General features: G+C 46.2%; 1 protein-coding gene across 4 annotated transcripts in view; it reads left to right on the forward strand.

The window, feature by feature from the left end:
* nlrx1 (NLR family member X1) overlaps positions 1-17,448 on the forward strand; it is a 125,914-nt gene that overhangs the window by 70,154 nt on the left and 38,312 nt on the right. For all 4 annotated transcript variants that reach the window (XM_033631404.2, XM_078166820.1, XM_078166818.1 and 1 more), the window contains 2 exons: positions 6,512-7,679; positions 9,710-9,893. In XM_033631404.2, the coding sequence (XP_033487295.2) occupies positions 6,512-7,679; positions 9,710-9,893 (1,352 nt within the window). The remainder of the gene's footprint in view (positions 1-6,511; positions 7,680-9,709; positions 9,894-17,448) is intronic.

Genomic DNA, 17,448 nt, shown 5'->3' on the forward strand with positions numbered 1-17,448 from the left:
GATTGTTATCTTTACTGATAGTCAGTCTCATTTTCTTCTCCCTATGGCCATACAAAGTTTGCATACTAATATTGCCCACCAGGAGGGGTTAAAAGTCACTACTTTTCAGACAGAGATGATTCTACCTCCTCTTCTGATTATCTGTTGAAATTGACAGATTGGGTCACCTTAAAGGAAACATCCCTTAGGGCCAGTTCCAACACCTGCGACACATCTGTGATCAAGACACGGATTTTGTTACACAGGCCAAGGCTATTTCCAACAGGTTTTTATAACAGCAGGCTTAGCAGGCTTTTTACAGAGCACAGTCACTTTGTAGCGTGATACCTCTTAGAAAATTTTTTTAAAAAAACATCAGGCAGAAGCCTGCACTTCAGTCTCATCCATTTTTTGCCACAATATACAGTACACATGCTAAACAAATCAAACGTATCATTAAACATAATTGGGCCATTATCGAGTGATATTTTTTCCAGTCTTTCCTGAACTCACTGTTTTTTCTTTTACGCACCAACAGGCTTAAGGACAGACATATGCATTCACATCTTTTAGCAGACCAAAAAGGCACTTGGTTATCGAAACTTTAAGTTATTTACATAACCCCAGTTCTCTGAGTAATATGAGTGAGATGCCTCACGCCTCACTGCAGACCTCAGAAGCATTAATCTCATTACACTAATCCTGATTGGCTGGTGAACGTGTTCGTCCGCACCAGGTAGTGCTGCCTACCTTAAATAGCTGCTGCAGACGACACAGTCTCATTCAAGATAAGCATCTCTTCTCACTCGCCCAAGCAAGAATGGTTGTCTGGTGAGACATCTCACTCATATTAGTCAGAGAACCGGGGTTATGTAAATAACCTAAAGTTCTCTTTCATAATATTCATTTCGATGGCTCACAATGGGATGTGGTAGCTCCCGTATTGCCAGACAAGCTTATCTAGTGTCCACCAACCCACAGGGAGAGCCGCTCTGTTCCAGCTAGGACTCCAGGACTGCACGTGCTACACATGGGGGCGGAGACATCCAGCATATAAAAACGGACAAAAGTGAGAGGCGAAGACCAACTCGCCGCAGCACAAATATCCTGAACAGAAACTCCCCTGAATAAGGCCCAGGATGCGGCCAAGCCACGAGTAGAGTGCGCTCGCAGACCCGCCGGCGGCTGCAGACCCTGACTCTTATAAGCCAAAGCAATCGCCTCCACCACCCAGTGGGAGAGGCGTTGCTTAGTAACAGGTTTTCCCTTATGAGGATTAGCCCAGGAGACAAACAGCTGATCGCTCCTCCTGAAACCCCCAGTCTTATCCATGTAAGTGCGCACCACACGAACCGGACATAGTGCACGCGACTGCCGCTCTCCAGGCGGGGCTGCGAAAGCCACAAGGTCAATAGGGGAACATGAACCAACCACCTTGGGCACAAAGGTCGGGTTTGGCTTCAGAGTCATCCTTACATCACCCGGTGCGAACTGAGCGCACGCAGGATGCACCGAAAGCGCATGGATGTCGCTAACTCATTTAGCCGAAGCCAGAGCCAGTAACAACGCTGTCTTGAAGGACAGGTGTTTCAGGTCCGCTTCCTCCAGTGGTTCGAATGGGGGGGCCCTTCAGCCCCTCCAGAACCACAGCCAAATCCCACGGAGACACTAGCGGTCGGGAGACAGGGAGAAACCTGCACGCTCCCTTCATAAAACGGCAAACCAGCGGGTGTTGGCTCGCTGTTTGTCCCCCAAACCCTACATGACAGGCGGCGATGGCTGCCAAATACACTTTAATCGTGGAAAAGGCTTTTCGCTTGTCAATCAGGTCCTGCAAAAATGACAATATCACTCCCACCGGGACACTGAAAAGAAATGTGTCCCTCTTTGTGACACCATTCCTCGAACACTCTCCACTTACAGCCATACAGAGACCTAGTGGAGGAGGCTCTAGCGTTTTGGATAGTGGCAATCACTCTCTGTGGAAGCCCCACAGCAGTCAGATCGAGCCACTCACGGGCCAGGCCCACAGCGCGAGTCGCTCTGGGTGTAGGTGAAACACCGTCCCCCCTCCCTGCGACAGCAGGTCCCTGCGCGGCGGGAGTTGCCAAGGCAGAGCGCGCAGCAACTGATAAATCTCCGCTAGCCAATGCATTGCAGGCCGGTGTGGAGCTATTAGAATCAGTGTGTGGCCATGTTCCCTCACTCTGGACAGAGTGGGGGGTATTAGAGCCAGTGGAGGGAACGTGTAAAGAAGCCCGTGCAGCCAGGAATGCACTAATGCATCTACGCCCAGGGGGGCATCCGTGCTGTGCAGGGAGAAGAACAGTGTGCACTGCACATTTCCCCTCGACGCGAACAGATCCACCGCAGCCCGACCGTAGTGCGCCCATATCTGCCCCACGATCTCCGGGTGCAGAGTCCACTCCCCGTATACTGGCGCGCCCCTGGACAGCAGGTCCGCACCCGTGTTCAGGGTCCCCGGGATGTGCGTCGCTCTCAGGGAGAGGAGACGTTCGCTGCTCCAGAGGATCAGTTTGCGTGCCACCATGTGTAATTGACGGGAACGTAACCCCCCGCCGATGATTGATATACGCCACTGTTGTCGTATTGTCCATCCTCACCAAGACATGATGACCAGCGAGAGACGGGAGGAAGTGTTTTAGGGAGAGAAACACCGCAGAGAGCTCCAGAAAATTTATGTGAGACCGTTGGAGACCAGCACTCCAACGTCCTCTCACAGACTGGCCCTCATGTATTCCGCCCCAGCCCGACAGACTTCCGTCTGTAGTGACCACTTTCCTGGACAGGACGGAGCCCGTGGGCCTCCCCTGGGTCAGGAAAGACGTGGTTCGCCAGTGACACAGCGCTCTGACGCACTCCATTGTGACCGGCACTCTGACGCACGGGGTCCAGCCTAAGGGAAGCCACCCAATACTGGAATTCCCTCATGTGGAGGCGGCCAAGACGGACTACGAGAATGGCAGACGCCATCAGCCCGAGTAATCAAAGACATAATCTGAATTCAACAGATCTGCGTAGACGAAAAAGCGTGAGGCACGCCCTGAAGGTCTTTACTCTCTCCGCCGAGAGGCGAGCTGTGAAAGACACCGAGTCCAGCAACAATCCCAGAAAGATTACGCTCTGTGCCGGAGATAGCATGCTCTTTTCCGCATTTATCACGAAACCCAAGTCGGACAGGTGTCGTATGAGAGTATGGGTGTGCGTCCTGGCTCCCTGCTCCGATTGCGCTAACAGCAGCCAATCATCCAGGTAAGTGGCCAGGCGGATGCCCTGCCACCTCAGCGGGGCTATTGCCGCTTCCGTGCACCGTACGAACACCCTTCGGCTCAGACAAGCCGAAGGGGAGTACGCGGTACTCGTAACATACCCCGTGGAAAGCGATCGCACTGTTTATTTTGTTTATTATTTCTATTTTGGCTTTCTTTATTAGCTGCACCCTCTGCCCTTGGCCTGGATGCATCAGCCTGTGTGAAGGTTTTATGCTGTTCAGGTGGAGAGGGAACTGGAGCCTTCCGAGGGAGGCAAAGCTGGAGAGCCTCGTCTTCCTTCTTCTTGGCTTCACATAGTCGCTGCATAGAAGCTAGCGCAGAGCCGAAGATACCCTTCGGGACAATAGGCATATCCAGGATGTCATCCATCTCTCTGTCTGACAGGTTGGTGAGGTTTAGCCACTGTGCCCGTTCCTGTAGGACCATTGTTCCCAATGCTCTTCCTGTGGCCTGGACCGCGCAGCGTTGGATACGGAGACACAAGTCGGTGATAACCGGTATCTTCTACCACGTAGCTGGGTCCTGTGTCCGCGCAAAATCCTCGCATATCTCCGCCTGGTATGCCGTGAGCATGGAGAGGACATTAAGCGCTCTGGCTGAGAGCGGTACCGCTTTATAAGCCTTCTCGGTTAAGGCAGACTGAAACTGGTCAGACTTAGACGGCAGTGCAGGGCTCCTGGAGGACAGCGTTGACAGCCGGGGGTGAAGGTGGGTGGCAATGAGTGGCTCCATTGGAGACATACGGAGCAGACCCTGGCTCTCCATCGCTTCACAGTTGAGGGACGAGGCACCGGGTATCGGGCACCTGCTGCTGTAAGGGCTTTCTATGACTGCGCAACCTCATCAAGCAGCTCCGGGAAGATGGAGAGGATTTGTTTTGTAGCACTCTTAGCCAAGGGCAACTTCTTCCCCTCGTAGCGGGATCTGGTGGTCTCCGTTACGACAGCAGGCCACGGGATGGCCAGTCGGTCTGTAGCGCGTCTACACACGTTGAGCATGTCCGAACTGGGGAGAGGAGAAGCCGGTGTGCTGCTCTCATCTCCATCCCAAAAAGGCAGCGGAGGTCCCGGGCTGCGCAGCCCGGGCTGGGGTGATGAAGATGTCGTCGTCCTCTTCATCCTCTGATATGAGGATATCCGAGGCCTCACCTTCATCTTCTCCGTAGTCCAATTCTAGGACGTCCTCCTCTGGCGGGGGAACCGGAGCCAGGTCCAGCTGTGAGCCCCAGCTGGCACTAGCTGCTGGTATCACCTCCGCAGTGGCTTCCCTCTCCTTCCCTCTCCTCTGTTTAAGGTAGGCGGCACCGGGTGTTCGGTGGGAAGGTAGGGGTCACGTCCAGACAAGCTAGCTTGGCAGGCTAGCCGTCTGCAGAGACTTTTGATGGTGAACACAGCACAGTGTTGACACGAGCCAGGAACATCGATAGCTAGCCGGGCATGTTCCAGCCCTAAGCAGCTCGAGCAGACCTGATGTGTGTCTTTGCTCGAAATCTTGTTTCCACAGGGACGGGCCCCGGAGTCTCCGGCACCTCTGGTGTGTGGAGTTTTGGCCTCCATTCCTCGCGAGCTAGTGTGCTGGCAGGGAGTCGAGGCAGCTAGCTGGTGTGCTAACTGTGAAGACGTCGAGGGATTAGCTGGAATGCTAACGCTCGACGAAGCTCAAGCTACCGTTTTGAGGAGTCGAGAAAAGATTACCAAGCCGTGGAGGGCGAGGAAAACACCAAATCCGATCTGGTGTGATCGAAAAAGAAGCAAATCCAAGCTAACGTTAGCTAGCGCCCAGCGACGGAAGTTAAATAAGATCCATCTGTGGACGGTTAAGCTAGCTAGCTCCTGACGCGAGATATGCTCCGAGTGAGAAGAGGTGTTTGAATGAGACTGTGTCATCTGCAGCAGCTATTTAAAGTAGGCAGCACTACCTGGTGTGCATCCCATAGTGAGACATTGAAACGAATATTGTGAAAGAGAACCTTTTAGCACTTTTAAATGTATGCATTGGCCTCACTGTGACAACATTATGCAAACTAAACATTTTGTGGATGTTAACACAAACAGCACTTATAAACAAAATTATTTTATTAATAGCAACACCACTTTTATTATTTACTGTCTGACGTGCCCATGTGTGGAAGGCTTGTTCTATATAGGCTGTACAAAAAGACACTTGAGGGATCGCCTTGCTGAGCATAAATATGCCATTAAAACACGTCATAATACAGATGATTCCTTATCTTTAATCTGACAGAATACAGAAACTTAATCAAAGGGAAGATTTTTGGATCCATCAACTGGATGCTTTAAAGTATCCTGGTCTCGATGAGGATATAGACGTCACATGTTTTTTGTGATTTGTCATTATTCTCCACAAGCTTTGCCATTTCTTTCTTACAGTCTGTGGGTTAGGATAGGTGTTTATGTATTTAAATGTATTTTTTCTGGGTATCTTATCTCATGACACTGTATTTTATTAACTTGTTTTTTCATTATTATATATTTAATTCACTTGCCATACCAAAATATGGGTCATGTGATGGCCTCTGATTGGTTCCTGCCACTATAAACGTGTGGCCATACCTATGTTGTATGTATTGAAAGCCCTGACGAAGACCTGCAGTGGTCGAAACACGTTGGCTCTTTTAACAATTTAGCTACTACAATAAAGGCTTTTTAATATTTCCTTCCTTGTTTTTCTTCCTTGCCTTTCTGTGTATCCTACACAGGATCAGTACTTGGCCATAATTTAAAGCCTTACAGGTGGTTGAAGGAAATTAAAAGCAAAAAAGTAAAAGATAATGTGGAACAACTGCAGGAAGTGCTGAGTTTCATTGACACCTACTTAACAAAGTAATTAATTAATGAGTGAAAGCAGAACTTTGGTTAAAAAGAGAAAGTGTTTATAGCAGATTGTTGAGTATGACATGACTGACATATTGTGCCAATAGAATTAGAGCTGTGGAAATGTGCAATATGAACAATTTACCATGTAAGCCATTATAGTATAGGTCATATTTCCCCATCTCTTTACCTTGCATTTATGAGGGACTGGACTCTGTTCTTCAGAGAGATACTGTGTTTCTGTCTAATCAAAATCAATGAACATAACTAAGGTGTAACAAGCCTAGGGGTTTGCAAAAGTAATCAAAAACATTCACATTTTGTAATCCTTTTTTTCTCTAAAGTGTGTTATTTTTAATGTGTGTGATTCATGGTTATGGAAGTTGGCTGCTGTATGTTTCCCAGGCCAGCATCTTGGTTACCACCAGACTGTCTGCCCTGGACCTTATTCCTCAGAAGTATGTGAGTCGCTATGCACAGATTTGTGGCTTCAATGATCCAGACCGCCAGCGGGCCTACTTCACCAGCCGCCTACTGCAGCAGAGTGGGGAGATTTCACGTAACCATGAGGCCCAGGCTCTTATAGAGCTGCTCTACCTCAATCTTCAGAGAGAAAGCCAGCTGGCTACAGCTTGCTTCCTCCCCTCCTACTGCTGGCTCACGTGTGCCACCTTACACTTCCTCCATTTCACAGATGCTAAAGCACCCATCCGCACACTGACTGGCATATACACTAGTTTCCTCAGACTCAACTTTGGTGGTGAGGTGCTGGGCACAAGGACAGGGACAAATGTACCCAGTCAGGAGCACCAGAGTTCTCTGATGTTATATGTAGTCCGTACAGTTGGGAAACTTGCGTTCGACGGTGTAACATACAAACGCACGTCGTTCTCAGAAAAGGAACTGGAGCAGTGGATAGGAGGAAAGACCAAGACAGATGAGGAGCTACATCAGCTGGCCATGTTCCGGACTGACGTGCTAGACTTCTTCTTGGCTCCCTGTGTACAAAATGTCAAGCATTTATCCAAAGAGCCCAGTCAGAATGATGAGAGACGGTATGTATTTGCTGTCCCAGCCATGCAGGAGTATCTGGCAGCCCTCTATGTTGTTCTAGGAGAGAATAAATCAGCTCTGGAGAAGCTGAGTAGGCAGGTGTCTGTGGCAATTGGTCAGGCAAGTGAGGATGTCAGTGCCCTTGTCAACATCCTTTCTAAGTTCATCCCCCTCAGAGTATTTGCCATATTCAACCTCCTTAAGCTTTTTCCAAAACTGTATGAGAAAATCAGCGGTCACAATAAAGGCAGCATTGCCAAAACGATGGCAGCTGAGATGTTCCGCACCGAGGATAGTTACAATGAAGATGTCCTGGATCAGGTGGAGCAAAGCCTTCTAGGAGTCCATGGCCCGCAGCCACAGCAGTACAGTGAAGGCCAGCCATTTGAGCTCTATCCCATCTTTATGGGTGGACTGCTGCATTATGGTAACCGTGTGCTTCTCCAGCAACTTGGCTGCAGCATTAAGAGCACCACTGTGGCCCAGATCACAAATGCCCTTCGGAAGTACCTTGTCAGAGGTATCGTATATGTTCTTTTCAGTTTTGCCTAGACAGTACCTTGTTTTCATGTTTAAAGAAGTTGAACTCACCTTAGTTTAAAATCTCAATGCAATTGAATCGAACACAACTGGACTTAGTTTTGTCTTAGATGACATTTCACCTCTTATCCAAAAGGCTTAATCAGTTCATGCTTATCTGACTAGGCTGGAACTAGTCTGACAAACTGGTGTGGAAACCCAGGTATTTAAGGCCACTGATGTCATTGGTTTGTTAGTGCTCCAAGGTGTGTCAGTGACGGTCGTTGAAACTCCTGCTGCAACGGTGGTCATTGGAGTCGTTGGAGTCACAGGAGGCCATTTGTGAACAACCATTGTTTGTAGAGGTTAAGCTGTTAAATCTCCTGGGCAAGGATGGGCATTATAGGTGGGGGATAGGTGGTGTTGGAGATCTCCTCTGTTGAGAGATGTTTTTTCCAGTTTCACATAAGCTGGGTTTCCATCCAAATGTATCGCAAATTTTGTGAAAATGCGCAAAAGAAAATGCAAATTTATGCACGTTTCCATTCATTATTGTTTTGCGAGTATTGGAAGTCAATAGGTTGAGCAGAAGGTGGCGCTTCTCATGAAAATAAAATGCAAAAGAACAGCCGTAGAAGAAGAGGGCGCCGTGAGATGACGTCATTGAGAGCGTCTCATGTCCACAACTGATGTTAAACAATTACCGACACATCCATGACTACGACGAGATGGCTATTGCGAGAGCTCTCATCACACTCATATCAGCGCTGTCAGCGCAGCCTACATAATGCCATGATATCTGTGTTTGTACACCAGGCAGCACACATGATGCAGCGGTATTCAACACATCCAGTTTATTCAGGTAAGTTGTGAAATAGCCTACACTCACCTGACACTGGAGTAATTACCTCTCTCTAAGTTCACACAGGTGTGTGTGTGACGTAGAAGTAGGATTCGGTAGCCTACGTCATTGTTTATTCGCTAAATCTGTTTCCATTGTCAAAAGTCGCATTTTCCTAATATCGATACGCTGACTTTTCCACCCCCTCCAAGCGTAAAAACTTTTTTGCGATATTTCGGCCTTTTTTCGAATTTCTGGCGTTTCCATTCAAGTCTTTTTTTTGCAATTGTTGAAAATGCGAATAAAAATAGGTGGATGGAAACCCGACTATAAATGGCTTCTTTTAACGACCAAGTTTCAACGACCACCGTTGCAGCAGGAGTTTCAACGATGTCATTGACACACCTTGGAGCACTAACAAACCAATGACATCAGTGGTCTTGTGAAGGCCTCCTCAGAGGTTAAATACCTGGGTTTCCACACCAGTTTGTCAGACTAGTTCCAGCCTAGTCAGACAAGCATGAACTGATGAAGCCTCCCTCTTGGATAAAAGGTGAAACGACTTCTAAGACAAAACTAATTCCAGTTGCATTCACCTGAATTGCCCTGAGATAACTATGACCTGGATAAATGAGAATATCCACAGGCATCTTAGTTTCGCCGCCTGTCGCGAATTCGCGTCTAATCGCGTCTTTGCATTGACTTTGTATGTAATCTCGACGCGCGAATTTGCGAATTCGCGTTTGGTGGGTACACAACATTAGACATCCAGTCCATTCAGGCCAAGCAGTTATATTAAATTCTGAATCCCAGAGTGTTGTTACCTTTCTGTTTAACATTAACTTGTCAGATACTGGACATTATCAGATGGAGCTTCATGTGTTCTTATGGGTATAGAAATAAAGTAAGTCTTTTATATGCCCACTGCAAAAATTTCAGGATGAGTTCACCATAGCGTCCAGTAAATTAGTTACTTTTTACCAGTGGATTGTACAAAAAAAACCCTCATTTGCTCATAACTGAAAAGTGTGAGTTGAGACAAATCAAATGTAAAATTAAAAGTAGGGTGAAAATGTGCCCCAAGGTTGTATACCAGGAGTGATAGCACTTTTAAAGTACTCTTATTTCATTTTCATTCTAATCAGAATATAATTTGAATAATGGGAATCTTTTATCTCATTTAATGCTAGAGCTGAGCAAGCCACAGCCACCAGAGGAGCTGATGGATCTACTGGTCCTTCTGTACGAGTTTCAGAACCCCCGACTGACTGCAGAGGTCCTGGCTTCAATCCGAACCATCCGTCTCACCAACATTCGTATGACCTCACTCAAATGCTTCATACTAAGTTCTGTGCTCTCATGCACCCCTGCAAGGTAAAGTTGTTTTTGTTTTTTGTTTTTTTGCTGCTTGACATGATGCTTTTATTTCTAAATTGCTTTTCATTTACAATGTGGATCTAAAAGAATCACCCTCTCTCAACTGGAGCTGCAACTTCAACTCATACCAAAGAAGTTCCTGTGTCTTGCTTCCCAGCTGCTGCACAAAAGTGACGGAAGTACATACCAGAGCAGGGTGTGTTGCTCTCTGCCTCTATTCAGAGACAGCACATTGTGCTCTATCTAGGTTGCAAAATGTACATAAACATATTTATTCAGCGCCTTTTCATCAGGCATATTGTAAAAAAAAAAAATCAATCAATCAAAAAATACACTTGAAATGTAACTAAACACTTAAGGCCATTGTTACGCCCATGAGACGCAGCTGAGATGCAAGCCTGCACAGCGCCAGTACGGACAGCTGAACAGATTAAAATGAGAGAGCATCTGTTTTGTGAGACATGCGAGGGAAAAACAAGTCTGAAACACTTACGGTTTAGACTCGGGTGAGTCTAAGCATTATTGTCCAAGCCTCAGTGAAGGAGTCTGAACATTGTAGACTCAGGATGTATCCACACCAAATCAGGCGTTGCAGCGATCCTCTGCAGGGTGTGTGTGGCGGTGTCACTTAAATGATCCTTTTGAGAAAGACACATGAGCATACAAAATGTTTTCCTGTGTGTGTGTGTGTGTGTGTGTGTGTGTGTGTGTGTGTGTGCGTGCGTGCGTGCGTGTGCACGTGCATGTGCGCACGTGTGTTTTTTGTTGTTTCATGTTATTCATTCATGTTTATTTCCATTCTGCATTGCAACACCCTCCGTTAAAGGGATAGTGCACCCAAAAATGAAAATTCAGCCATTATCTGCTCACCCATATGCCGATGGAGGCCCTGGTGAAGTTTTAGAGTCCTCACATCCCTTGTGGAGATCGGCGGCGGATACTGTAGCCTGTATCTCTGACTTCTTCTCTGTGCTCTGCGCTCACGTGTGCGCGCTCAGGGTGATCGGTGATGCACGGTCTCTGAAGAGCAGCAGTCTCATCAGTACTGATGTCCAGATTCTCAAGTGCAGGCATCGCCAATTCCCAGTCTGAGCAGCAAAGACTTTCCTCATCCGTTGGCATTGCTTTGCATTTGAAACAACTACACCACCAGGTTTCCAGTCCTCGACTCCGGTATTCTGCTGCGGCTGCTTTGTCTAGTAGCCTGAGTTCCGCATCCGTATACTCGGGCTCAAACAAATACGGCTCAACAAAGAAATGCTGTTCCTCCTCAATTTCAAAGTCTTCAGACATGTTGGGCTGTCCTTTGCTAAAAGACCGTAGTGCAAATTATCTTTTAGCTCTGTGGTTACTGCTGTCTCCCCCTGCGGTGCACGTGTCACGTGATGTAAACACGGGTGAGCAAAGTTCATGCTTTTGCTGGTCTCGCGCAAGTGCGCACACTTGAACGCGGAGCACAGAGAAGCAGTCAGAGATACAGGCTACAGTGAGGCTAAAAACAGAGTTCATATGACGTTTTTCGAAAAACTTTTTATGTGGGGGCTGCAGCATCACTACGGATGAGCAGTATGGAGATACTTTGTGGATTCAATTTTGTGTTCTTGGACGTTAGTCTGGGGCGCTGTCAGCCATTAGGTGTGCTAGCCGCTCCCCCCGCCGATCTCCGCAAGGGATGTGAGGACTCTAAAACTTCACCAGGGCCTCCATCGGCATATGGGTGAGTAGCTAATGGCTGAATTTTTATTTTTGGGTGCACTATCCCTTTAATGAAATGTCCTTGATTACAATGGTTGCACTCAAAACTGGTGGAAATGAACAGAACTGGTTCAAAAACCAGAGCTAATTTGGTGGAAAAAGGGTACAGGTGTCTCTATTTTAACCTGCCCAGTTCTTTGGTTCTTTTTAGGGTCATCTGCTCACTTTTCCTTGTGGTTTCCCTGTTTTCTTGCTTTATCCTGCAAAGTATTCTCCCTGTTTTTCCAGCACACCTGTCTTGTGTCAGTCACCCTGGTGTTGCCCCACCCTGGTGTTACATGCCACACCCTCTATGCAGCCACAGCGCTAGTATTGGGCCCGGGTGGGCCTGGGCCCACCCATTTTGACCCAGGCCCACCTAAGCTGGACAAGCAGATGATGGAGCTGAACACCCGTTTCAAGCCCGACACATATGACTTAATGAGAGCCGTTGCTGCCTGCTTGCCACGGTCAGACACCTTTGGGGACAAGGCTCTCATCCAGCCCACCTGCGCGCACTTTTCCATTCCCGTGCAGGACACAGAGCACACTGTGTTTGTGCAGCAGCTTAAAAGAAAGTCCACAAATGAGAAAAAATAAACATTTTGTTCACTGGTTGAAGTGCTCAGTGCATGCCCCTGTGATATATTCCCCAACATGAACACTCTCCTGCGGGCCCTACTTACATTGCCGATGACCACATGTACTGTGGAGAGACTCTTTTCAGCTGTCAGTCAGATAAAAACAGGCACCAGGGCAACAATGTTGGCAGATAGACTGAACTCTTTGTCCCTGCTTTCATTTGAAAGGGAATTGACTGATTCACTGGAATATAAGGACATTCTTGCTGTGTTCAGCACAAAACCTTGCGTGATTTTTAAGGCTTTACTGTAGGATACTATATAACCTGCATCGGTACCGCTGCCCACCGCTATGGTGGGCGGAGGAATTAATAAAATAAATTCAAAAAGAATCATTAGGCTACAAACACTCGATTTCTCCCAGTCAGAGCCAACATAAAAAATAGTTCAGTGAATTCCTGCTGTATGTTAGTGTGTTGGCTTTTTATCCATGAAAGCCAGGGACACTTGGCTCCAACACACATTCAAGAACTTCTCGTCACGTCACTTCAAAAATTAAATGTGTTTATTTTACAATATCAGAATAATTAAGTTAATAAAGCTATGAAACGAAAAATCCCAAAATCATCGAAAAACTCCATATAGTCTAAAAAGACTCAGGGCCGAATTCACAAAAGGATTGCGTGGCTTTTGCGGCCGCTAAAGTGGTAAAAATGGAGCAAACAGATACCGTCTAATTCACAAAGCACGCGCAGGGGGTGAAATGCTCCACTAACTGCGCTGCCAAGCAGATTGCGTCTCGGTGCTCCGGTGTTATTTGCACGTATTTAAATGAGGTAATATGCATATATTTGGCGCAAAAATTGCCCCTTTCTATGCAAATGAGCCTCATTGATAAACAACGTCTAATTCACTAACACCAGCGCTATTAGCCACACGCAGTTTGAGTGAAGTAAATAACGTCTTTAGAAAGCTGGTGCAAACTGGGCGCTCCTCTGTGGAAGCCTCTCGCCCAGACTTTCCAGTGATCGTGGCAGCAGTGATCGTCTGTTAAATCAGTCTGTAAATAATATTTTGACATTATTATTATAATCATTATTACTTTAATGGCATCCGAAGATATTGATGCGTTGAACAGGTGACAGTCTGCGGTCGTTCTCAAAGCGCACTTCTGTCACGCACTTCAAAAGCAACTTTCAATAATTTATTTTACGAAACGGGGGAAACAAACGTGAACAAAAACAGTTCCATAATTCATATTAAATTCAAAAGATAACGAAAAAACAGCTACAAGTGAGAGGGAATAGTGATAAAGTGGTCAAACTTGGTCAAATCCACAGCCTCAACCCATCTGACACTGTTAGACTGACTCACCAGCAGACATCACTACATGAGGGTATACAGTATTCAGTACTTTGCCAAACACTTACCATGCCATGCCATGTGGCTAATTGCAATCAGGGGCAAAACAGGGGAAAACTGCACTCAGCTGCCAAACTTTGTGGGCGTGTTTGCGCTGGTATATCATTAGCGCAATATCCTTTGTGAATAGGACGTTAAGACGGAGCAAACTGCGGGTGCAAGAGAAGTGCAATTCAAGGTGCTATCAGCGGCCGCAGTTCATTCTTTGTGAATTCGGCCCTCAGTGTAGAAATGTCTTCTCTCTCTCTCTCTCCCTGCATTCCAAATAACCCAGTACGCAAACAAAAGGTTAGAGCATAGTTATGCTAAATCCCTAGCATTGGAGGGGGAAGGGCAGCTCACAGCGCGCACATTCCGTCAGCCGACATGAGCCGACAACATTCAATACGTGTAAACCAGAGGGGACCCTGCATGTTAGCGTAGTGTGCAGCTGAATGTGCATTATCCCTTTTAATTACACAACGGATCTTACTGCTCAGCATCCCCTTTAATAATTGTTTTTATTCTCTGCCCAAAATAGCAAAAACAACTGCGCCGGCCGCTTAATTTTTTTTTTTTTTTTGACTAGACTGTCTGCCGTCTAAACAGAGGGGTCTTTGTACTGTATGTGAAAACTTCGGCTACTTGTCAGATCCTGTAAAGTTGTGATTATAATCTCTTATTATTCAGTCTACAAGTAAAGTCTTAACGTACTGTGTATTGACAAGATCTATACAGTTAGGCTACTGTACAAGATTCTATTCAAGACGTTGAAGAGACTTATTGACAGATGCCTTTCATGCAGTCGCCAGTGGCTGGTTTTAGATCATAAGGCAAGTTGCCTGTTTCAACTGCCAATCAACTCGTAGCAAAGTCAGCTGGTCATGTGGGGCTCAATGACAGTTTTGGACAGAGAGAAGAGAGAAAAGAAAGGAAAAAAGAATTCCACCTCACCAATTTGTTTGAGGAATAGCTCCACGGTTCTGCAAGTGTGCAAAAGCATGCAGTAGGCTACCATCAATTTATTATTTTTACACCCTCAGTTGCATAGACCGTGGAACCGGGGGGGCCAAGAGGGCCATGGCCCGGGTAACTTTTGTACTCTAACATAGAGGGCTGCATTGGGATTGGGTCCCGCCGGGTCCCGCGGGTCCCCATTAAACAGTAGAAGAAGAAGAAAAAGAAGAAGATGTAGCCTAGCGACAGGATGTCAACACAGGAACTTGGTGCACATGTTTCCACTCCATATTTATTCATAAATGGACAAATATGCCCTGAACCAGCTTTCATACCAATTTGCCGCTTGCTCCACCTGTCTGTCTCTCTGTCTGTCAGCTCCATCTGTCATGAGACAAACATGAAAGAAGACGTGCAGTTTATTGTGTTTCACCGGAGACGAGCTGTCATTACGCGCGACTATTACGCACGTCTGCTGCTCTTTATAACTCATTGTGTGAACCAATGTTGCATAATAAAGATTTACCGCCTCGTAATTTTTAACCGCCCCCTCAGTAACTTCATCCTGGCGCCGGGCTTGCCTTAACCTCAATCACTGCGTGATTATATAAAGGTAGAAAAATAAATAAACACAGAGGAGGAGAATAGAATATGAAACAGCCTTTATTTCATTAAAAACTAAATGAAAACAACGAAATAGGAGCGCTATTCTTGACCAGTGCGTCAAAAGACATTCAGACCAGGGAAACGAAACAAACAGCCCCATGAATCTCTTTATTAGCCTATAAAATGACGTGTTTTCTCCTGCGGGATGGGAGAAGACACAAAATCAATGCATCTCCATTATTGTGCAGGCATAAATTCTCAGAGTTTTGCGGGAGCCGGCGGGAGTGGACATACACATTGCGGTTACGGGCAGTAATGGTCAGAAATTCAGCGTTCTGGTTACCTTTCAGTAACTGCGCAGCTGCGCTTGTTTTGTTGTTGTTGTGTGTGTGTGTGTGTGTGTGTGTGTGTGTGCGGCTCTGCACATCAGTCTGATATGAGTGATGACTTGTGATGATAATGAATATGATGTTGATTTAGATTCAAGACAGCAAGATGAGTTTTGGTTGTGGTTGTGGTTGTGGACTGGATGTACTTTGTTGCTTGCTATAGTTTGCTATACATCTGTGCGTTTATGTGTAAATAGGCTTGGCCTGTTGTGTGTCAATGTTAGAGTGGGATCAGAGGGGTTAATCTGAGCAAGCATGTGTTCGTGTTCATGCGTGTACTGTAGATGTGACTGTGTGGTGTCAGAATAAAAAAAAAAAGTGCTCCGCAACGTTATTTAATACATCAGTAATATTGTCTGTTCCAATGCATATGCCCCCCCCCCCCACACCCTCTCCGCGTGACTTGAAATTATGGCCCCCCCTTGTTCAGATGCGTTCCGCGGTCCATGCTCAGTTGAAATTAAAAAATTAAAAAGTTTTCAAAAAAAAAAACCCCGCACCATTCCGCCGAAAGACGTGTAGCGCTGGTACCCGGTGTATTTCGGCTGTCAGAGCTGTGCCAATTAAACGTGATGACGGCTCAACAAACGTTAAACGTTAGACATCAGTGCACATGACACAAGGACAGGACTGCTGCCTCATTTATGTTTTTTATACACATCCGAGCGCCTGTGCCGTGCGTAATTGAACTGGGAAGGTGCAGCAGATCCAGCGGGATTTCTTCACAAGAACACAAATAATATAAGATATTACACACAGAATATCCTCTAAAACTCTCAATATCCTCGTTAATTGTCTTTTGCTGACAACAACCCCATGCAAAGCAGCAAGTGCAGAGTGAATGACTGAATAAATGAATGAGGATTCAAATTAATTAAAATGTGTGCACAATGTTTTTTTTCCTCTCACGGCCACTGCGGGGCTCCGTAATTTATTACAAAAAGGTCAACAAAACAGGTTTCCAAATTCAAAATAACTTGTAAACAAACAAAATCTTCAGTATTACACCTTTTCGGTTACTTTTCTTTCAGACATTTTTTGAAGATGTGATCTCACTGATTAACTGAAAACAATTATACAATAACGACAAAAATAATATCCTAACGAAAACAGAAGTCTAATCAAGTAAAAAGTCCATTAGTAAAAGCCCAGTTCTATACTGCTGCCCGCCGCTGACACGCACAGTGTGCGACTGAAATGTCTGCACTGCAGCACTGCAGCTGTGCCATATTCCACAATATCCAAACTTCGGAATGGCGGATCCTTTAGAAAAAAGAGGAAGGGCCGACATTTCGTAAGGCAGGAATTTTCGTAATGGTAGGACTTATGAAAAAAAAGGTGAAGGACCGCCAGTCCGAATAATGGAAGTTAACATTCGAAGAGGCAAGGTTTCGGAAAGGAAGACAGTTACCCCTGAAAAGAGTCGTTGCTATAGAAACGATAAGCTTCCACGTTTGATAAACTGAATGACTGCAGGCTGTTTTTTTTTGTGAGAGAGGCGCCATCTCATGGATACCCTGCAATTGAACGAGTGGGCGTGTCTAGAATTAAAATAGGAGGGGGGGGTAGAGCCAGCACGGCAGCTGGCTGGCAGCCGGCTGGGATTTGGCTGGGATTCGACAGGCAGCCGGCTGACAGCTGGCTGGGAAGGGGAACTTTTGAGTGGCTCCTACTGTATGGTTAAATATGTTCTTCTGTAATTAAGAATAATAAGATAAGCTACTGAATTTAAATAAGAAAACAGTTGAGTTAAATAACGTTGGACAGTTCCCTGTCGTATTATTTGATGAAAAAAAGGAGAAGACCTTCCAAAGATATAATTCTGTTTCAGTCTTTTTTGTGTGCTGGGAACGTTCAATAGAGATATGAAGTTAGTTCTATGTC

This window comes from Epinephelus lanceolatus, chromosome 4 (assembly GCF_041903045.1).
Source record: "Epinephelus lanceolatus isolate andai-2023 chromosome 4, ASM4190304v1, whole genome shotgun sequence".
Taxonomy (NCBI): domain Eukaryota; kingdom Metazoa; phylum Chordata; class Actinopteri; order Perciformes; family Serranidae; genus Epinephelus; species Epinephelus lanceolatus.